The sequence below is a fragment of the Carica papaya genome, chromosome 1 (genome assembly GCF_054855325.1).
Source record: "Carica papaya isolate Zhongbai chromosome 1, ASM5485532v1, whole genome shotgun sequence".
In the NCBI taxonomy this organism is placed as follows: domain Eukaryota; kingdom Viridiplantae; phylum Streptophyta; class Magnoliopsida; order Brassicales; family Caricaceae; genus Carica; species Carica papaya.
This window is the reverse complement of record NC_142309.1, coordinates 27,617,473-27,640,899: the sequence shown is the minus strand read 5'-3', so window position 1 is coordinate 27,640,899 and position 23,427 is coordinate 27,617,473. Positions and strand designations below refer to the sequence as shown.

The window sequence follows — 23,427 nt, the reverse complement described above, 5'->3', positions numbered from 1 at the left end:
TTTTATGGAGATTGGAAGGGGAGTGGGAAACGGTTTGGGTTTGAAGCTGAGAGAAAAATACCGAAGCACTTGTTGGGCTGAAGATTATATTTTGGGCTTCTGGCTTTGGGCTTTGGGCTGAAAAAAGGAATTCAAAATATTATTTTAATTTAAAATTTAAAATTCAATTTATGACGATCTCAAAATTTATATTAATAAATATATTTACACGTGGCATACAATAATACCAGCTCTTTTTCACATTGAATTTTGAATTCTTTAATTAATATTATTTAGTAATAATGGTTGAAATTAAAAAGAAGAAAGATTCAATCGGTGTCGGTCAAAGATTCAATCAGTGGTGGTCAAAGATTCAGTTGGATCCCGCAAGGTGGGGGGGCGTCTTTGTCTCCAATCAGCAATAGGAGTTCCGGAATTGGTTCAAACATTAAATTCATTTTAATGTTGATTGTTTCTTTTACCAAGTTTTTTTTGTCTTAATTCCTGGTTTGGTACGTAAACGGAATTATTAAGAGCTGTCTCTATTAGCTATTCATTTCAGCAACTATAACCAATATTTGTCATCCACCGTATACGTGTGTGTATATATATATATATATATGTATATATACGTACACATACGTATTTAAAAGAACATTGACAACTTCTGCTATGCGAGCTCAAATTTTTATATTATCATGGATTCTTCTTCTGGAACCTAAGTTTGGCATTAAATTCTGAGATTCCCAAATTCATGCTTCTAGAAAAATAAAAACTTGATTTACGGTAAAATTAATCTTTGATATATACAATCTAACAAATTTATGAATGAGACTTGTTATTCGAGTATTGGGGGGTATTTAGCAAGGGTTAAAATTTGTTGGGTAAGTCGTAATATTACACATGTATATATATATAGTTACGTAGAACTAAAAAGATACGTATAATATAATATGTAATTGGTGATATGATTCTAAAATAACCTACGATGTGATGGAGCACCTCATTATATTCTCGCAAGATGTAAGTAGAACTAATTCAAGATTCAAAACCCCATTTGGCTTGCTCCCAATATATGTCATTAGAATATTCAATCTCGCTGATTAGAGCTATCCCATTCATACCACCCAGCATATATGCCATTACGTATTGTACAACTTCGATTCCATTTTAAGTTCTATAAATATATATATATATATATATGTATGTATGATATTTTATCTATTCACACAGTTTCAAATATATGTATACATGTACATGTACATATGAAACTGATGGACATCATTATAATTCCCACAAGAAACCTCAATGAAGAATATATTAGATACATAGATACGTGTGTGTGTGTGTATATGATCCATTATTAATTCGTTGGATCCTCAAAATCTAAATTATATTTATATAGCATCACTTTTAAGCTACTTGTTGAAGCAAACAGGACACATGTGTGCTCGTGGGAAATACACTTGTTTGATCTAAAGGAGTATGGTGGTGAGTGGACTCTTACGTTTCATCAATCATATTGGACGTTGGATATACAATCTAAAGCAACATGTCGTACATATGTAACATATGTGTATGTATGTGTATTGGGAGGAAACATATTAGTGTTTGAAATTTACAAGCAGCTCGGCTTGCTGGTTAATTATTTTTGTTTACTTATTAAACAGAAAAATTTTAAACCAATAATTAGTACGACGTAATTTGTGATTAGCGTAATCAGATAATCCCCCTAATTTTGGCGGAGGTATAAGATTCTTTGTCTTCGCGTAGCGCATAATCCCAACCAAAACACAAGTTGTGCACGCGGCCCCGGCCTTAATTCCATATCCTCCCCCCCCAAAAAAAATAGTAATTGGTAATTCGTTCGCACAAATATTCGGAATTTTTGCCAAATGGTCACCACGTGTTTTGGGGGAAAAAAAAAACTGTGTAGATTCTTTTTCTACATCACCTTAGGATTACACGGGTATTCAAGAAATTAGTTTTGACAAACGTAAAAAGAATACAAGAAAGAGGGAGAAAATAGGCGTGGCAACAACAAATGCAGGCGATTGACAAAGCATTGGTGGGTATTGCAAAGGCATATGGCAGCCATGCCTTGTTCAGGGAGAAATCCCCCCAAATGACAAATCCCGCGATTTATGACTTTCGGATTCTTCCTACTTAATTGTTTCTCCTTCTTTATTATTATTATTATTATTTAAAACTGAATATTTTCAAGTTTTGTAAAATGACGAAACTACCCCGCCTGAAAACGGCCAGTCTTTTTATTTTCAACTTTTTTTAATTATTATTATTATTATTATTATCGTTATTGTAATTCAAGTCATTTTAGGCATGTTCCATAACACCATTGGTTGTCGTTGACTCAGTCAACTTTTATATTATATTTTGGTCTTCCTAATTTTCGCCCCAAATTTAATTTTTAAAAAAAAAAATTAAAAACGACTCAAATTACCGTAAAAGTTGTGAATTAATAATAACCCATCCGATAGTAAATCGTCTATGACTTTTCTTTTATTTTCTTGTGAATTTTGATATTATACATAATTTTAAAAAGTAAATTATGTTTGGTATTTTTTTAGATAAAATAAAAAAATATATATTATATATGTGACGTGATCTCGTATCGTACATTTGACATCAAATTCTAATAAAAATTAAATTATCGTAATAAAAAATTTACTAACTGCTTTGGTTTACTAAAAATAATATTTAATTTTTTGTCTATATTAATGAAACACGATAGAACTTTCTATTTCATAATATTTTAAACAAATATAATAAATATGAATATTAAATCAAACTAGCAAGTCACGTGTAAAATGTGAGCGATAGACCGATTCTAATTATTATAAATTTATTTTAATTTTTTATCTAAATAGTTTGTTTAATTTCATAATTTAAGAAATGAATATTGTAACGGACTGGAACTTAAAATGAAATAAATTATAAATTTGAATGCGGAAGCGAAATAATAGCGTTACGGTTTAGATTCCTTACACAATAATTCAGAATACCCAATAAAGTTACGGGAATAACTATTTTAAAAAAACAACGACAAATTAAATAAATAAGTAAATAATTGAACATTATATTCGCAACTTTCTTGTAGATTGGGATATAAATTTTAGTCATCTTTATCTGAAATGGTTAATGAAATAATGAACTATACTAGTTCAGTAAGAATATCGCACTACTCACCGATGCATAAATGAAATTTTGTAAAAATAATGAAAACAACTAATGGAACTCTTAATTCAAGTAAATTTATTTATCATAAATAAAATCATTTATTGTACACTTACCGTAGTAAAATTTATAAAACTGACATATAGAGGCAATAACACAACCAATATCTTAATCTCATATTCAAATATTCGGAATAATAACTTTATCTTTTATATGTCTACTGGTATCTATGGTGGTCCATAAGGATGTCTCAACTACGCGTTAACATTTATTCAGTATTTTCTACTAACTGGTCGTTCCTATATTCTATATTGTATGAATATCAAAATACCATTTATCAATACTTCGTCCGGTATGAGGGTGAAGCGGGTTGTCCCCCATATCCCGTCGGTATGAGTGCCAAAATACCAATATTTGATATCCCGTCCGGTATGAGGTAACATTCACGGTAGGGATCCTTATGCATCCGATCTGTCCATCATCTCTCAGGATATCCAGTAAGGCTACAATTCATCCATTCATTTAATAAAACAATTTTCTCTTTACATTTAATTTTCATATTCATAATTTAAATGTAATCATGCAAAACAAGCAATACATGCATAAAAAAAACACAATCAAATTATCTTACCAATTTCAATGTATTATCATGCATTCAAAACTGTAAAATCAAACAATTAGTTAAAACATGACAAATAGTAATAAATAATCGGTTTCGACTCTATTAGTAACATATAATTAATCATAAATATTTTTTAAATTATGCAAAATATCGTATTATTTATAATTAAACTTTAATTTCATAACAGATAATAAGATGAGTAATTCTTACTTGAATCGATATCTGAAATACTAAACTTTCAGCTACGCCTATTAGCGGTCATCGAGTTCTCTGAATTTTTTTTTTTTAGATTAAAACACGCTCAAAGTACCCCCAAAAATCCAAAATCGGTATTAGAAATATTTTTCGACCAATTTCGAGATTCCCGCACGACAGCAGCGTCATGCTCCAGCGATAGCTTGCATCGGACCAACTGTTTTCTGCCAGTTTCAACCGATTTCAGCTGATTTTGTATTCATTCTTGCGAGAAAATACATTAATGGGCCTTGGTTGGCTGAAAAAAAGTAAAAAAAAAAAGAAGCTTACCGGTGGCGGGGTTTTCCGATACAACGGCTCCGCCGGCTCACCTTCGTGGTTGAGCGTTTTTCTTAGATCAACCTGTGAAAACAAAATGATGAATACAATGGTGGAATAATTGTACGAAACGGGAATCGGAAAGAGCCTCATCGGAGGCGATTTTTGTTTTTTTTTTGCGATGGTGCCGTCGAATTTTACCCGCAGTTTTCAGCTCATTCGCTAGCCCTTTTGCTCCGATTTGATCATGAGGGTGTTCAAAATCAAATTTCGAGCGACTGAGATAATTTTTACCTTTTTTAGCGGTCGGAGGTAGTTTTATCGCAGCAGTGGGCGGCGGTTGGCTCCCTTCCCGGTGACTGGTTCTTCTTCTCCGACGGAGGAATGGCTAGCAGCTAGGGTTATAATTTGGTGTAAAGTGGGGTATTTATATCTATTTTCTTTTAATCTGAACTGTTAGATTACGTTTAAATAAGAAATGAATATACACAGTTTATCGCGATTTAATATGGACTGATTGCATTTAAATAAGAAATGAATCTGAACCGTTCATTACGTTTAATCGCGACCGTCCTATCGCGCATGAGGAAGGAACAGATCTGGATCGTCCACATGCGCAGGAACAAATCTGGACCGTCTGATTGCGGGCACGCAGATTGCCAGCGTGGCCTCCCGCGTGGCACCACGTCAGCCTGCCTTGCCACACGGTGCACTCCGGTTCGTCGGGACTGCTGACTAGACGATTCTACGTGACATATTTTTCTTAAATTGTGTTTTGACCATCATTTTTCGATTTATCTTTCAAAAATACTCTCAAAATCTAAATTTTCACCATTTTTTTAATAATTATTTTCAATTTCATTATATACCTATTTTTTAAAATTTTTACATTAAATAAAAATTCATAATTATAGTTTATACATTAATTTTAAAATTAATTTTGGTTATTACAAATATTTTTAAAAATTAAAATATTAATAAATAAATTATTTAATAATATCTTTTAATAAAATGTAATTAAAAAATCATGTGTAAAAGAGAGCGACATTAATTAGTATTTTCTTACATTTTTAAAAAATAAATAAATAAATAAAAGAGCCGCAGGGTGATCCTTTTTGGGATACCCCAACCAGGTCGCTGTCCCACGCTCCAGCCTCTGAGGAAGAAAGAGAATGTGCAGGACAGGGGTATTTTTGTCCATCAAAATTCGAACATCTCCATGACGTCACGTCAGTTTTCCACTTCCCACTCCGTCCAATACAATCATAATTCCTCACTCATATATTTATTATTTATCGCGTAATAAAATAAAATAAAATAAAATTTAGCCTTTTTAATTAAATCTTAATCCTCTCTATTAATTACAATTATTCTCCCACAACACTTGTCTAATTTTTTGTCTTTTTTTTCTTTTACAAAAAGAAAAAGCTGATTAAAAAGGAAAACAAAAGTAAAATAATAAATATGACAAAATAAAAAATAATATTATTTCTCGCTAATTCACTCCAGATTCTTCTCTTACAAACAAAAAGAAATATTAAAGAATAAAATGGAAACCCCTGATTCTCCTCCTCTATCGTCGCATCCTACATAAACCCACACCATGATCACCGCCCCCGCATAATATCTCCCTTGACATCCTTCTAACTTCAATTTTCTGTAACTCTCTCGTCCATGGCGCTTCGAACTATCCTCACCAAGCGTATGGTTGAAAGTTACAGAGTCGGATCATCAGCCGCCACTCTGCAACGATCTCCCTCCTTCAAAACCATGCTCCCGCCAAATGTCGCCAACGCTAACCACCACAGGGAGTACCTCACCTCACCAGATTTCCCTGACACTGGATTTCTCCGACCATTCCTTCACCGCAGAGCTGCCAATCAGCCGTCATCGCTGAAGAAACCGCCGGAATTCCTGTCACTGCCGGTGGGCGACGCACTGAGAGAGAAACTGAGAGGAATTAACTTTGACGGCGACCGGGTCCGGGCTACAGGCTTGGATCGGAATTTACTTAGGGAGTTGTCGGTGGAGGAGACGAGGAAGTTGTTGAGGATCTCTCAGGTAGAGAAGGTTAAGGCCAGGGTAAGAGAGATTCCCAACACCTCTGTTTCTTACCATGAGTTTATCAACATCTGCGTTGAAGCATGCAACAATGAGGACCAAGCCGTAGAGTTGGCTAAATTGTTGGACCAGTCCGGAAACGTCATCGTTTTGGGGAACATCGTCTTCCTCAGACCAGAAGAGGTATACAACAATCTTTTAATCTTTTGCAGAAAGCTTTTCCTGCACCTCACAGAATTTTGGGTAAAGACATTATCTCAAAAACAAAAAACAAAAAAAGAAAGTGGGTAAAGACAAAACCTGAAACTTTGACTCGAAATTGAAATTATTGAGTGCCAAACGTCCACGATCATGATTTTCTTTAAAAAATTCAATAAAGAAGGCGGACGAAGCTTAGTAAATCTTTAATTACCTATATTTTAACCAAATTTATCTCAAATAGGTGGCTAAGTCAATGGAGAGCATAATATCGGCATGGGTGGGTACAGAAAATGATCCAAGAAGAGAAGAACTGAAGCAGATGGAGAAGCAAAAGTCGACGATTGATCAAAAAGCGAGGTCTCTGGTTCGAGGAGAGCTTTACTGCGGACTTGGGTTCCTACTCATTCAAACCCTTGGTTTCATGAGGTTAACATTCTGGGAACTGAGCTGGGATGTAATGGAACCTATCTGCTTCTTCGTCACCTCCCTTCACTTTGCCATCGGCTACGGCTTCTTTCTCAAAACATCCACAGAACCCTCCTTCGAAGGCTACTTCCAGCGTCGTTTCAGAGCCAAGCAGACCAAGCTCTTCGCCACCCACAACTTCGATCTCCAAAAATACAACCACCTGCGCAAACTATTTTACCCTCACAGCCTTTCGGTGGGTCATGAAGAAGAACACCAAGGGGGTTTTCTCAGCTCGCCGCCGTAACGCAGTATCGTAGTAGTAATAATGTTATAGGTAGGTTTTGTTCGAGTCTACTGAACCCGGTGACCCTGTTAAACTGTGTTAACAAACTTCCATGAACATATGACGATGATGACAAAGTTTTTTTCTTTTCTTGTATGTTTAGTCAGCGTTAAATAAACAAAGTATTTGAGAGACGCAAGTATGGGTCTGTAAATAGTTTAACTTGTGGCTATTTGGAGGCCCAGTTTAGGGTTTCTAATTGCCTTGCTTTCTGGTCATGCCCTAAATACAGGGAAAGGCTAGGAGCCCATATTTTATGGTGTTGTACGTACAATTTTTAATACAAATATATACATGTTTTATAATAGAAATATATGTATAGCTCATCGCCATTATTACCATATTAAACCACATTAAAGAATCATACTTGATGGTGTTGTTACAGTAGTCATTGATGCAAAATCATATTTAAAATTGTCCAAGATATATTTTGATATGGATGGTGTATGAGATAAAAAATATGTCCATACATCAAATATTGTTGTAGTAGTTATACGTTATATATGTGTCAAAGGAAAAACATTTAGACTAATTAACTTATGAACTAAATAATTCAATTAGTATATTTTAAAGTTATAAAGAAATAGAAGGAAAAGAAATAGAAAAACGAAAACCTTTTTGGGAGAAGCTTTGGCAGAAGAGAAGGGGAAAAACCCTCTGCATAACTGTAGCTGAGAAGCAGAGTCTGAGACCCAAGGCAGGGCTTGAAATGCAAAGAAGAAGAAACACCGAAGCAAGACTTTTATCTCTGCTAAGTGTTGATTGAGCAAAGGAAGGGAACAACAAAGAAGTGAGCTTGGAGTTTCGCAGGAAAAGAGGAAAGGAAGAAGCAGAGGCGGAGACTGAAGAAGGCAGAAAGGACAGAAAGCTGAGGGAAAGAAGAAAAAGATTAGAATAACGAAAAGCTAACCAAAAGCAGACAGAGGCGTTATAAGAAGCTGAGAAGGGGAATCAGGAGTGGCTGGTAGCTACTACAACTGAAGGCAGAAAGTTGTCCTGGAACCCTATAGAAGGACGGTCTTCAACAGAAGAGGAGGACGATTGAGAGAGTCAAAAGGGGGAAGAAAAGGGAAAGACAGCTGAGGAGGTATTAGAGGAAAAATTAGAGGTTTGGGAGGCTGGAAATCCGAGAGAAAACGCTGACCGGGGGATTCCAGAGGGTGAGGTACCGAGAGAAAGGGAGAGGCTTTTGGTCTGTCAGGATTCTTCAAAGCGGATATTTGAGATTCGTGGCGTAGGTAAATACTCTTCAGCAACCATTTTATTATGAAAAGATGTAATGTGATTAGAGAAGATTTCCCTTAAAAACTGTTATAATCATGTGTAATTTGGGAATAATGCTTTAGTTGGTAGGAACTGCTCTACCTTAACAACTGTGTTTACTAGTGATTTATTTAAGGTTTTTGATTGTCAAGGATGTAAGTCATATCAGCATGTCCTTGACTCAAGATGTAAATCATTTTGGCAGATGAGAATTCCTGGATGAATGAAACAATTCTGATTTGATATTTATGTCAGTTCTTGTGTTTACTCACTACATTCTAGCCCTAGTATATAATATATGCATGATTTGTGATTGAGGATGCTAAGTTCAAATTTGAGAGTGGTCTAGCCTCCTGTTTATTGTTTATCGACCGTTGAGAAGCAATCTACATGTCAAATGCCCGAAAGAACATCATCCTTAAAGATGATAAGGAACATGGGTAGGAATGCTTGACCTTTGAGTTTGGGGGCATGAAGCTTATTTGTGATTTGACGGATGCTTGAACGAATGTCATTCTTTATGTGATGATGAACATGGAGTTAGAAATGCATTAACTAATCTTTTGTGATGTCTCTTGGTATGGTTTTCCATATACCCTATTTCAGTCCAGCATGTTTGTAGACCAAGTTCGTGTTCCTTATTTACTATCCTGATGCAATTCTTGGAGCAAATCTTTTATTTATTTTATGGTTTTGATTCATTTTTGGAAAAAGGTTTGTAGATAAAAGTCTGTCTATTCTTCATGATTAATGATTCTGTCACAGTCTTGTAAATATAGAGGGTGCTGTTATTTGCTAGTATAGTGGCATTTCCCTTGGCATTGTTTAAATGATGATGCAGGGAGTCCTGTTCTCTTGATCTGCTTGCTACTTAAAGTTGAACATCCATCCATGTGTTGTCATGATAAAGTGCAGAATCAATTTTGAGTTTTCTTCTTTAAAAGGAGAATGTCTTGTAGAAATGTGAAAATGGTGATTGCGTGATTAATGGAAGAATGAATTTGAAAAGGGTGACAAGAATCATTTGGCATAATTTATTAATTTTAGCTGCCTGCTGTCTTTTTTTATTTTCTTGCTTCTGTTCTAATGTTCAGCTGAAATGTCACTAGTTAGTTGCTGAAAATGTGATTTTTATTTGCTCCATGACTTGTTTCAATCAACATACAAGCTTGGCTGGTTTTCCTTGGACCTTATTTGTTCTTTGGTTTGTATTTTCAATTTCTAGCATCAAATTGTACGACCCCCTCTTATTGTTTGCTTTTAGTTAGTTTCGTTAAAATAAAATGTTTAGGACACATAGTAAATTGTTAGCCATCTTTTAAGCCTGTGTACTTGGATTCATCCCTTCATTTATGGTACCATTTTTTGGATTCATTTTCTCTGCCTTGACTAGTGCCATTTGGGTGACTAATCTCACTATTAATAGGATGAGTGGAAAATCAAATAAGCCTCTTTTCTTGAATGAAGTTATTTGTTTGAAGAGCCATGGCATTACAGTTGTGACACGGATGTATGGTTATCAATGATGAATGGGGCAATAATAATGTTTCACATTGTTATATTTTTGTGTGCTTGTGGTTTTGGTTATACATGTAGATGGCATAGTATTGATTATGACTACTTTACACGTGTGTAATATATAGGTCTGATTGGGTTATGCCAAAGTAGCAGTTACTCTATGCCTTTCTTTTATCAATTTTTTCTTCTTCTTTGATGGGCCAATAAGGAAACTTCATGGATAAGGTTTTCAAAAAATTATACATGTATTTATGTGTATGCATGAGGTTTGCTTTTCTGCTGTTTGGCATTTTATTTTCTTTAGCATGTGGATTTGAAAAATTAACCATGCGTTGCATAAACACTTTTTAAATTTGTCGTATATATGTAAACACACACTAATATTTAATAATATAAATAGATTTTATTAGAGCGAAGTGCACAATATGCTTCTCTACACTAGGAGTTTTGTTGGTGTTTGATCAATCTCCTCCTTGGTTTAAAACTCGGCATGTGGGAGTTGAGGTCCATTCTTACGGCTATTGGATTTGTTGTTTGTTTGTGATTTTGTCCCCTTTTTCCTAGAGTATAAAGATGATGGTATTAGAAAGCAGAAGGTTGCCACTTGTGTATAGAACTATTTTCCATATCTCTCAAATAGAAAATATTAAGAACACAAACAAATCAGCTCAGCCCCATAATCAAGTTGTCAAAAGCTCTATCATTTCTATCTAGATAATCCAAATTATTGCAACTGTTGGTGGATAAGTGACAAGAACTTTCTCCTAGACTACCCAGGTGAGATTCTACCCCAAGCATACAACTCTGCCTTAACAGTAGGAGAACGAGAGCTAAATCTTATAGCCTTCTAGTTTCAAGGCATCAAAAAAGAAGATGGATTATGGATTTGTTCTCATGGTGACACAAGAAAAGCCTGTTGACCAAAATTCTCTCTCTTCGTATCAAGTTATCTGTGGTTAGGATCCTCCCCTAAGCTCATTCTAGTGCAAAAAAGCAATTTTCCGGACTAATTTGCTTTCCACATTTGTTTTCTCATGGAGGAGACCAAAATCCCATCAGGTGCCATTAGGTGGGAGTGAGAAGACTTGCTAGAAAACATTCTGAGATAGCCTTAAGTCGGGTTATCAGCAGATACCAGTTGGATAGAGGAAGACTCTCCCCTGGCAAGAAGATATTATTTATCTCTCAATCATTCACTCACTTTATCACTCAAAACAATTTGCATTTCCTGCCTCCTTGAATCTGGCAATGGAAAAAATAGAGCGAAAGACTTCTTTTAAGGGCTGATTGCCACGTCGTTCAGCATTAGAAACTTATCTGCCTACTATTGCTCATCTTAGAGGAACATGACTGCCAAGGTCTGCCTAGCTCCTCCAAATCCGTCTTAAAGGACTGGAACTTAATGCTCCTTGCTACCCAAGGCACCACTCGTCAGTCCACAAGCCATATTTTGCTTTGAAGAATCTCCATTAGAAGAATCTTTACAAGAGAAAAACCACTTAGCCAAGCTTGATTAAACCTCGCCAAGGACCTAATACCCAAATCCCTTTTCCTCAGTGTTTGCTTTATTGCATTCCAAGCAACCGAGTGATATATTTTCATTGTCTTAATGACTTTTACTATGTGCTGGTAAAGGGGGAAATCTTGATTAGTGGTTTTATATCTTAAGGTGGCGGAAACCCCAATCATTTGCTTTTATGCTGCACATTTTCAAATTCCCTTTGTTGTATACTATTGGCTTTCTTAAACTGAGCTGGTGATTGCAATGTTAGTGTGAGCTTTGAGCTTGGCAAGGTATCTTGGGATGAGAAGAGGTGGAAAAATGCTTCTCTCTTTTCTCATTAATTACCTTGGAGGTTATCTTGGAGCAAAGAAATAGAAGGGATTCTGAAGATATGGCTCTTCTTTTGGTAGAGTGAGGGATACATGTTCTAGATCTTATGTTTTTTTCTGTTTAAGGGTTGTCTTTCTCTTCTGTCAAGGATTTAAGAAACTTCATTAATATTTTGAATAATTTGTAAATCCTCTGTGGCATTCCTCTGTGCCTTGCATTTATGCTATAAGTGAATGTTATGACGTTGGATCCCATCATAGCAGGGTCAATGACAATTTCTTTTTTTTTTTTTAATCCCAAATCAGTCAAGTTGCTATTCTCATCAATATACTCTCTTTTTCCTTAAGAAAAGGAAGTGAAACATGCTTAGCTAACGGCATAACAGAGAAAGTGGCAAAACTGTATGGTAGAATGTTTCTTTTTCTTGAGAAGAGTTTGGTAAAGTTAAAACTGAGAAGTGTGTTTATTTTGTTTTTTCACAAACATGTACTCCTCTAAGGAAAAAAAAAGTTAGAAATATGAACTCTTATTTAACTATGAGATTAGATTTGCACCTGCTTAGTGCATTTATCTAATGGATAGACCAGATATATAATATTCTACATTGGAGTCTTTTTGTGTTGCTAGGTAAAGTTTCAATTTCTCATTTCTGTCTGCCTTGCATAGAAGAAATAAAGTCAGATTTCACCTTGTCCTTCTCAGATTTTCTGTCTACCATGAGACTGCGGTATGCAATGGTCTGTTCATCCAATCAAAATAGAAGCATGGAGGCACACTTTCTCCTGAAGAGGCAGGGCTTTGATGTGTCATCGTATGGAACAGGGGCTCATGTGAAGCTTCCTGGACCTTCACTCAGAGAACCAAATGTCTACAACTTCGGAACTCCCTATAAGCAAATGTTTGAAGAACTAAGGCGCAAGGATCCCGAGCTGTATCCTTTTCTTCTTCTTTTTTTTGCTTGTCAATCTTTTTCCTTTAACCTCTTTTAGCTCTTGTTTTGGTTGATAAAAAACTTAATTAGCAGAAAACAAAAAGTCGGAATTCTTGATTGTACCAATGAGCAGATACTTTGTTAGCTGCTAAGTTATATATGATCAACATTTACTTTGGAAATACCTGAATCAGAATTGAAAGGTTATGATAGACTTTGGGCTATCCGGACACATACTTCGTGAAATGGTTCATGCATGTTTGTTGCCAGGAGCAACTAGATCAAGCTGGTAAGGATTAGAATATCTTTTAATTTTTCTATTTTTTGCTATGATCATTGATCATAGAGGGCCCGTTTACCATTCTATCTTAGTTTCTGTTATTTTTTTTCATCCTCAAACTCTGTAAGTTATCTGCTGGCCTTTAGTTTTTTGGTACTTCAATGAAAACAACAAAGTTCACTCAGCTTTTATGCCTATAAGATGTGAAAATCTTATGAAACTGAAACACTGATATAATAAAAATTGGAAGAAAATCCAGTTGACTATGGTTTTGTAAAATTGACGTATATTATGAGGTTTTAGTGTTTTTTTTCTGACTCTTGCATTCCTGAAATTCAACAGCTTAGCTCAAACTTGTAGAATTTCTATTTACTATACTGCTGGATAATGAGAACACTAGGCTTATTTTACGAAAAGTCCAATTGGTTCGCTTCCTATTCCATCCTTATCTGGTTCCTGGCTCTACTTTTTATTTTAGTCTTAATATGTACAATTACAACGTAATTTTATGTGTAAGTTACCCTACTTTCCCTTGAATTCCTTGAATGCGAGATTTTAATTCCTACTTCATAACAAATAAAAGGTAGAAGTAGAAATTGGTTAGAAATGAAATGAGAACTGAACTAAGCAAGACGCAAGTGCTTTGTAGCTACTGATTTGTAGTTGTTCAATTGCGTTCTGAATACTGAACACTTTTGTGTATGGTCCTGGAGCAACTTACCTCTGTGTATGGTGCTGGAGCAACTTACTTATTGAAGTGTATGCCATGTGGATTTTGTTTTGGTGTCTGAACTATTCATTTTTATTAGTTACCTTGACCCCAGTTCAGTTACAAGCGTAATGGTATTTTGCCAATGCTGAAGAGGAATTCAGCTGTGAAATTGGCACCACAACGCTGGCAAGAGAATGCTGCTGATGGTTATTTTGATGTGGTATTTACATTTGAAGAGAAGGTTTTTGATATGGTCCTTGAAGGTTAATTCCTCAAACTATTTTCTTGTCCCTTGCATGAAAAGAGCTCCCTGACAGCAGTTGCAGTCCAATGCAAAATATGAATTGGTTAAATTAATTGCTTTTTTTTTTTTTAATAATGGTTAAGTCAATTTCTTGCTGTCGTTCTCTCCCCTTCCCTCCTGCAGCAGAGAGTTTTGGCTAAGTTTGGAGCAAATTAACTACTTCTGTAGAATTCATTTGTAAATGCACAGTTATTTCAACTAGGATATGATGAAAAGTCTATTAAAAGTTATAAAAAATGACTATGGGATTTTCAAGTGGTCACCTTTAACTTCTAAGAAAAAAGTGTTCAATTTTTTAATTTTGTGGAAAGATATGTCACAATGTCATAGTTAATTTAAGTGTGGATTTCCTAATGAATTCAACAAATGAAGTTTGTCCCAAGCATAGCCTTAAAATCACTTACAAACCTACTCTACTGTCGAGTTTGTATGGGATCTGGCGGAGCAGGCGCTCTAGAAGGACACTGCAAGTTATATAATTTGCTGAATGATTGGAACTAGCTTAGCTGGCATTTGAATCTTGAAATATAGAAAGAAGATTAGGAATTCTAAGACGATTAACAATTAACTAAATTCAATTTTAATACTTCAGAATCTGAATATTGGGTCGTTTAACTTTCATTTATTCTTAGACTAGCTGTTGTTGCCTTTTACTATTACAATCTGATTCTTTGCTGGCTGAAATGTGTTTAAAACTTGCAGATCTTCATAATAGAGATCATATTCTTATGAAAACTGTCTTGGTGATTAATTTGGAGGTAAAAGATAACCATGAAGAGGCTGCCATTGGAGCCCGGCTTACCTTAGATCTGTGCCAAGAGGTCTGTATCCTGAAAGTTCCACAATATCATCAAAGTTATGTTCAGATGCTGAAAACAATTTTCTTATTGAATTCTTGAATAGATTGATGCGGTTGAATCATGGGAGGACTGTATCGACGATATAGTGGCTGGTTTTGAGAAACAGCATCAACGGAAGTTGTTGTACAGCATCTCCTTCTATTAAAAATATCAGATATGTCAACATTGCAAGAATTATGGGACTCTCCGAACCCAACTTCCCTTTCCATGTTAGTTTGTAATGTACTATGGCCAACCATTATTTTCTTTCTGTTCATGACTTTACATGCAAATTTTACCTTGGAAATCACTCACCATGCAAGTTTTGGTTGAATCAAATGGATTAGTTGGTGATTACTTGCAAAGGTAAGTGATTGATTTGAAAAGACTGGTGTTTGGGAAAGCAGGATTAGATGGTAATTCTCTAGGCCAGCTTTGGTTTGTGAAAGTCCCATGTCAGGACAGAAGCAAATTGGGATTGCATGTGATTGTTCCAATGGTTTGTTTGGTAATTTTGATAGGGTGAGGAACAGTAGTTTAATGGTATAAGTGTAATGTAATGTTAGTAGTGGGGAGGAAAGGCACGCTCTTAGTTATTTCAGAGCTTCTGCACACAATAATTGAATGAGAAAATCATTAAAAAAAATGGGGGCTACTCCAGAGAAAAGTACATGAAACATCCACATGCTTGTTTCCCCTTCAAAACCCTTTGTACTATTTGAGCATGGGACACGCATATGTATATATATATATATATATATATATATACATATATATACCATAAAAAAAAACCCAATCCTAAACTTTAAAGGATGCTCTCTGCCATAACCATTACTCTCATCCTCATCATACTTGACTGTTTCATTATTTCCAGCAATTCAAATAGAAAATTCACACCCTCATTTTACTTGCTACAGATTTAGATTATATTATTTTCCATAAACATTCATACAGGTGATTTCCTTTACTTTTCCTTATTTTGTTCAAAACCCTTTCCCTGTTTCTCTAACAATTCAATGCATATTTGTACATATTATGCACACACACACACACACTATATATATATATATATATATATATATACATACTAAAAAAGTCCAAGTTGCCCATTTTGATAGGGTTTGTCTTCTTCATAATGTGGGTAATATATGTATTAGTGTAAAGCTAAATTCTTTAATTATGAGCATCTCTACTGTCTAATATTTTAATTCAAATACTTGGACCTGTTCAAAACACTGTCACTAGTTGCATTATTATCTCTATTTTAAACATATCCATTGGATTGAAACGTTTTTCACCGTCTGATTTTACAATTAAAAAAATATATAATTATTATTATATCATTTTGTTCCTTAATTAGTGGATACACAAAGAAAATTAACAAATAAATAATAGAAATTTAGTGTTGAGTCATTTAATTTAAAAAATAAATAATTCAATAGAAAAATTCAAGTAAGGTGAATACATTCTATGCATATATAATATATAGAATATATAAAATATTAATTAATAAAATACCCAAAACACAGACTGTTTTTCTAACAATATGAATTTTCATATTTTGGCAAGTTCTGAATTTTCATAGGAAGGAAGCCAAAAAGAGTGGATGCTTTTGGAGTTTTAACTCGTAAGCAGGACGGTCATAATTTAAGCAACCAGCACCGTGCCTTTGATTTGTCGCCGGGTGGCGCGGCAGGTATGTGTCATGTAAAAACGTTGTCGTTTTTAAGGATTCGTTGAACAAAGCAAATGGCCCCCCCACCCACACCCACACAGCTAAGCCTGTCTCTGGCTGTCAAAATAGGAAGTTCCATCCGATTTTCTAAACAATACCTTCGAAAAATAGTGGTTTAATCCAAAAATTTATGGTTTGAATTTAATATATTTGTTTGTTTTCTTGAAATCAATAATGGGGATAAGATTAGTGGTTAATTAAGTTTATTTTGGTTAATTGTGTTTAAATGGTTTGTATTACAGAAAATATAAAATAAAATTTATGTTGGAAATTAACTGTGACTTTAAATTGAACTATTGAAGCATCTAATTTGATTAAGAGGTTGGTAATTAGTCATTTAATGAGATGCCATGGATTATATATGGCTGTTTTACATGTTTAGTTGAATTTAATAAATGTTTCTTGTTAGGGTAAAATAAAGTTGGCAACGAATTAGGTTTTAGTTTTGTTTTGAATAAGATGTTATAACGTGTGAATACGGATATATACACGTCTAGATATCACGATAAATATTTGTTAAGCAGTTGATTAGAACTAAGTGTCGTGATTTCAAAAAGTCTATGATACGAGGAGTTCAATAAATAATATAATTGATAAAATTAATTTGAGATATGAAAAATGTTACAAGTATAGATAATTTTATGTGATTATCTAATAATAATATATAAAATAAAAAAATAATATATGATATAAATATAATATATAATAATAACTGGTGATGAAATATATGAATCAGAGAATCAGAGAGACGGAGTTTGTTATTTTAACTCAAAAAATAATATATATCTTACAACTATAATTGAGATAAAGCGAATTATGTTAAATATTTGAATGACTGAGTTTGATTCAACCGAACATATATCGTTTGATTCAAATAAGTTTTAGAACTTAAATTAATTTTTTTTTTAATACTCGAGCTTGATTAAAATAGTATATTAGTATGTTTGACCTTTATTTTAATTAGATTATTAAGAAACTCAAAATAAAATATTTATATATTAAATAATAATAATAAATATTATTAATATATAAAAAAATTATATTTTATATTAGTTATAGCTAAAATAATCTTTTTACTTCTATTAAATATTGTGTATTTTATATAATAAAATTTTAACAGATAATATTTTATTATTTAGACTCCCACAAATGTATCAAATTTATTTATTTATTATATATAATTATATATAATATAGAAACGTAATATTCTTAATATTTATTCGACATATTTATGAACTTTTGAATTAAATATTAATAATATTGAATTTGACTATATGTAATGATGAGATTAAAGATAGACTCAAACTTGGTTTGAAACTCATTTAAAATAAGGTTTATTAAATGAACTTCAACAACATTAGTGTATCTTTACATACATATAAATTATTGTTTGATTATATACTTAATAATTAAATATAATAAGATAGCAAATTAAACTATACCATAAAATGTAAGACATATATCCATACCCTCTAATCTCCTTCAATTTTTATAGCTCTACCAATTTTATTGTTTACTATTCAAATCTTATGAGTAAATCATAATATATAATAAACTTTAAAAATAATAATAATTCAAACAAGTGTAATTAATTTTTGCAATTCGCTTTAATATAAATTATGTATTCAAATAATAATATATACACAATTTACTATTAGAATGTTCATATTTTTGTTTAAAAATCAAATATCGATCGAGATAAAATTTGATTAACGAACTATATATTATAAATTTTATAATTCAATTGGTGATCATTTATAATTTAAATCTTAATTCCACAATTATCAACATCATTATAATATTAGATATGGGCATAGGGCAGCCCCGTATATCCTAACTAGTTTAATTAGTGTTAGGCGACCTAAACTTTTAAGATCAAAAAATAGTGAACAAAATTAATAAAAAAATTAAAATACTATATTATCGATTATTCTATTTCATCGTAACTTTATTATATATACATATAACATATACGTATATTATATATATATACACACACATAGTGGTAGGTACCAAGTTGGTACCGAAGTATGCTTTTATGGGATGAACCAACTTTACTTTTCCCGGTCGGCTTTTACATTAATAACTATGAAATCAAGAATTTGGCTAGAGATGTGGGTTTCATCTTATGACCTAATTAAGAAATTATATATATATATATATATATATATTAACTAAGATTGATGGTAGTATGCTTATACAATAAATAAATATGTATACATATATATATATATTAGGTTCTAATAGCTAACTGGATCTCCAAAACCTTCAATATTATAATAATGTATATTATATTATATGAAAGAAAGATACAGCAAAAATGCAATATTGATTTGGTGGGTAGTTGTCTACCATTAAATCCCTTGTTATTATCATAATAATATTTATTAAACAAAGATTAATTCAGGTGCCTGAAAATTTCACATATATCGTTGATTAATTAAGAGTAATTATTCTTAATTAGATAGGGACAACTAGGTAAAATTAGGAATAATATATAGTTAATTTCTATATCAATCATCCCATAATTAATGACATAGGGTTATATTTTATAACGAATGTTACGTGTGGATGAGATTATTTTAAGGTAACATTTGAATTTTATTAAGCTGGTATAAGACACATCAATACAAAAATTAATAGAATAACAAAATAAAATTTTGTGATATCTACTTTAAAATATAAAAATATCATTTTTTTTTTCTAAAAGTAAAGTATTGTATCTAAATATTTGCACAATAAGATTTGTAATATGATCTTATACCCAAAATTAAATATAATATTGTAGTAGATGTAATTATAATAACGTATGTAAAGATTTGAAAATTAAAAAGTAATAAAATCATAAATTAAATGCAGAAGTAAAATAATATAGTTTATGATTTACATTCCTTACACAATAATTTAGAATGTCCAATAAAACTACGAGAATGTCAATTTAAAAAAAATAAACAAAAATTAAAAAAATAAACAAAAGACAAATAACTGAGTTAAGGTCGGGGACGACCTTCATTAGTTTTTGAAGGAAGTCCGGATGGTGAACTATTCATAATCTTCTTATTTGTCGGAATCTGGATCTTAATCTTCTTGATCTGAAATAGTTAATGAAAGGATGAGCTACACTAACCCAGTAATAATATCACACTACCTACCGATACAGAAACTAAGTGTTAGTAAAAAATTATAAAGACAACTAATGAAACTCTTAATTTAAGTAAATTCATTTATCATAAGAAAAAATCATTTATTACATATATTTACCGTTGTAAGATTTTCAAAATAAACTTGTAGAGATAGTAACTCAAATAATATTATAATCTCATATTTTAGTGAGTAATAACAACAATTTTTCATTTTTATTTATCTACTAGTATTCATAGGGATGCCCCACTATGCGTGAACCAACATCCAACATTGTCAACTTATCGGCCAACCCCATAACCCGTTCGCTATGAGTACTAAAGTATCATCTCTTAATACCCAATCCAGTATGAGCGCCAAAATACTATTCTTCAATACCACGTCCGAGATGAGGGTGAATCGAGCCGTTCCCATACCACGTTCGGTATAAGTGCCAAAAATACCATTCATCGATATCCCGTTCGGTATGAGACAACGTCCACAGTAGGGTTCCTTATGTACCCGGTTCATTTACTATCTCCTAGGATATTCAGTAAGACGGTATTCATTGATTCACACGACCAAACAATTTTCTGTTCGCATATTAATTTATAATTTCCTAAATTAACCATAAATCACGCAAGACAAATAATATATATATTAAGGGAGCATAATTGAATAATTTAATCATTCTAGTATGTCATCATATATTTAAAACTGTAAATTTAACAATCAGTTAAACATGACAAATAAGTAACTAACCAGTTTCGTCTATATTAGTAACATGTAATTATTCTCGATATTTTTTAAATTACACAAAATACTATATTATCGATTATTAATATTTAATTTCATAATAGAGAATAAGGTGAGAGATTATTACCCGAATCGGTGTCTGAAATACTAAACTTTCTACTACGCCTACTAGCGATCTCCGGATTTTCTGAATTTTTATGCAGAGATTAAAATACGTTTCACATACCTAAAAATACTCTAAAAACCAAAAATCAGTATTAAAAATATTTTTTTCCGCCAATTTAGGGATTTCGACAAGGTGGTACTGTCGCCCGCGGTGGTGATTTACCTCAGCGTGACCGTTTTCAGCCGATTTTATACCTATCCCTGCTAGAAAACACGTTATAGGATATCGGTTAGTCGAAAAAAGTCAAAAAACGAAAACCTAACAGTGGCGGAGTGCGGCGGCTTTGCTAGCTTACCTTCGCGACTGGACATTTTTCTTCAGTCAACATGTAAAAAATAGAACGACGAACACAACGGTGAAAAAATCGCACGAAACAGAAAACGAGAATGGACTCATGAGAGGCGGTTGTGGGTTTTGCCAGCAGTTTTCGGCTCACCTGCCATTCCTTTTGCCCCAATTTGGCCATTGGGGTGCTCGGAATTAAATTTCGAACGGATATGAGAATTTTTATCTTTTTTGGCGATCAGAGATGGCTCCGGCGCTGTGACGGCCAGCGGTCGGCTCCCTTCTCCGATGACTGGTTATTCTTATTCGGTAGGAGGCTGGTAACTAGGGTTTGGGTTCGTTGTGATATGAAAAATTTATACTCGTTTTGTGTTAATTTGACCCGTTCATCATACTTGATCTCGATCATACGATCGCGTTTAAAAAATAAATAAATCTAGACCGTTCATCGCGATTTGATATCGATCGTCCGATGGTGTTTAAATAGGAAACGAATTTAGATCATTCATAACGTTTAATCGCGACTGTCCGATCGCGCCTGATAAGGAAAAAGATCCGGACCGTCTACGTACATAGGAACGCTTCTAGACCGTCCGATCGCAGGGCACACGGATTGCTAGTGTGGCCTCCAACGTGGCACCGAGTCAGCGTGCTTTGCCACGCGGCGCACTTTGGTTCATTGAGCCTGCTGACTGGGCAATCCTACGTGGTACAATTTTTTTTAATTGTGTTATGACCTCCAATTTCTGATTTTTCTTTCAAAAATACCATACGAACCCAAATTTTCACCCATTTTGTTCAATATTATTTTCAATTTTATCATCAACTTATTTTTTTTATAATTGCACATTAAATTAAATTTTATTAATTTTAAAACTATATTTTTATATATTTTTTGATGTTAAAATTAGTTTCGGACCAAATTCTGAGTCCGGATATTACAACATATATTTTTTATTTGAGTATAAAAATTTAAATATTAATAAGTGACTGATATATATCGAGACATAGTTTGAATTAAAAAATTAAATATAAACTTTAGTTTAAGTATACCTTAATTTAAAATACATGTTAGTTTATAACTAGAAATAAACTTAATTTTTTATTTATGTTATCAAATAATTATTTATCCAATATCCTATTGGGATGAGAAAATTTTTAGATATATAAGCATATAATAATTAGAGAGAGACAATAAATGGAATAGAAATTTGAGGAAGAGGTCGGCTCGAGGGATTGAAAGTCAAAGGCAAATAAATATATATATATATATATATACACGCATATATGTGTGTGTATGTGTATATATATATATATATATGTATATGTATGTATAGAGGCTTGGATTGTGGGTTAGGGAAAATACCAAACCTTAACCACTTCTATGAATTGGGTAATGAGAGTTGGTGTTTCTTGCTTGGGATTTTTCCCCTCTATACCTTCTGCCTCCCAAACTATCATTATTCCAAACCAACATTAATTTTTAAGAATCTAACTTCTTTTTCAACATATATATATATATATATATATACACGTATACTATATACTAATTTCAAAATAATCCAAATGATTAAAGTTTATAATTTTATTTTTGATTAATTAATAATTATCAATTATCTAATAAATTTCAAAAAAAAAAAAAAACCCTTTGATTATTAAGAATAAAGGAATGAATATTCTTTGCATCTTATTATAAAATTCATAAACCATGTAAAATATTAATTATTTAATTAAATAAATATATTAAATAACAGTCCTAATTTATTTTTATTGGGTAAAAAATAATAGGGTTTTTATTTATTAATTATCTGTACAAATTGCATTGGTTGCAATGGGTCCGAGTGCCTCTCTGCCTGGGTAACCTGACAGCATTGCGGTTGTGACTGTGGGGCATCAGCTTTAATTATCGCATGTATATATATATATATATATATATATATATTTGGGTACGTGTAACCACTCACCAAATTTTTACCTTACATTTAAATTCCACGTAATTAAATTTATAATTAATTTCGAATTTTTAATTGTTTTAATTTAAAATGCAAGATTATCCATTCACATAATTATTTTATAAAGATTATGTGACTAGAATTAATAAATAAAATCAAACATTTACATGGTTACATCCATTCACTTAGTTATTAAAAAGTATATATTAAATGCTTTTGAATAATGTTTTTATGTATTAAATGTCGGTATCAATGAGAATTTATTTATAAGAAGTTATTATGTTTTTAATTAGCACAATATATGTATCTTTTTTTGTTAATGAATGAAGTATTTATTTTAAAGAAATTCAATGTTACGAATTAATGAAGATGCATATGTATTAAAGAGTTGGAATCAATTTATGTTTATG

The 23,427-nt window shown here is 32.6% G+C and overlaps 2 protein-coding genes across 2 annotated transcripts; both read left to right on the top strand.

Moving 5' to 3' along the window:
* Positions 1-5,861: 5,861 nt before the first annotated feature.
* Positions 5,862-8,137, top strand: LOC110813486 (calcium uniporter (DUF607)). Its single transcript, XM_022040652.2, has 2 exons — positions 5,862-6,553; positions 6,813-8,137. The coding sequence occupies exons 1-2, from the start codon at positions 5,984-5,986 to the stop codon at positions 7,281-7,283; spliced, it is 1,041 nt and encodes a 346-aa protein (XP_021896344.1). The 5' UTR covers positions 5,862-5,983; the 3' UTR covers positions 7,284-8,137.
* On the top strand, positions 7,931-15,360 carry LOC110813613 (Ssu72-like family protein). Its single transcript, XM_022040825.2, has 5 exons — positions 7,931-8,560; positions 12,640-12,868; positions 13,978-14,123; positions 14,867-14,985; positions 15,068-15,360. The coding sequence occupies exons 2-5, from the start codon at positions 12,654-12,656 to the stop codon at positions 15,167-15,169; spliced, it is 582 nt and encodes a 193-aa protein (XP_021896517.1). The 5' UTR covers positions 7,931-8,560; positions 12,640-12,653; the 3' UTR covers positions 15,170-15,360.
* The last annotated feature ends 8,067 nt before the right edge of the window (positions 15,361-23,427 follow it).

Coding starts and splice junctions, on each gene's coding strand:
- LOC110813486 (XM_022040652.2), top strand. CDS start 5,984: ATGGCGCTTCGAACTATCCTCACCAAGCGTATGGTTGAAAGTTACAGA. Junction 6,554..6,812: donor TCTTCCTCAGACCAGAAGAG/GTATACAACAAT, acceptor TATCTCAAATAG/GTGGCTAAGTCAATGGAGAG.
- LOC110813613 (XM_022040825.2), top strand. CDS start 12,654: ATGAGACTGCGGTATGCAATGGTCTGTTCATCCAATCAAAATAGAAGC. Junction 14,124..14,866: donor TTTTGATATGGTCCTTGAAG/GTTAATTCCTCA, acceptor TAAAACTTGCAG/ATCTTCATAATAGAGATCAT. Junction 14,986..15,067: donor CCTTAGATCTGTGCCAAGAG/GTCTGTATCCTG, acceptor ATTCTTGAATAG/ATTGATGCGGTTGAATCATG.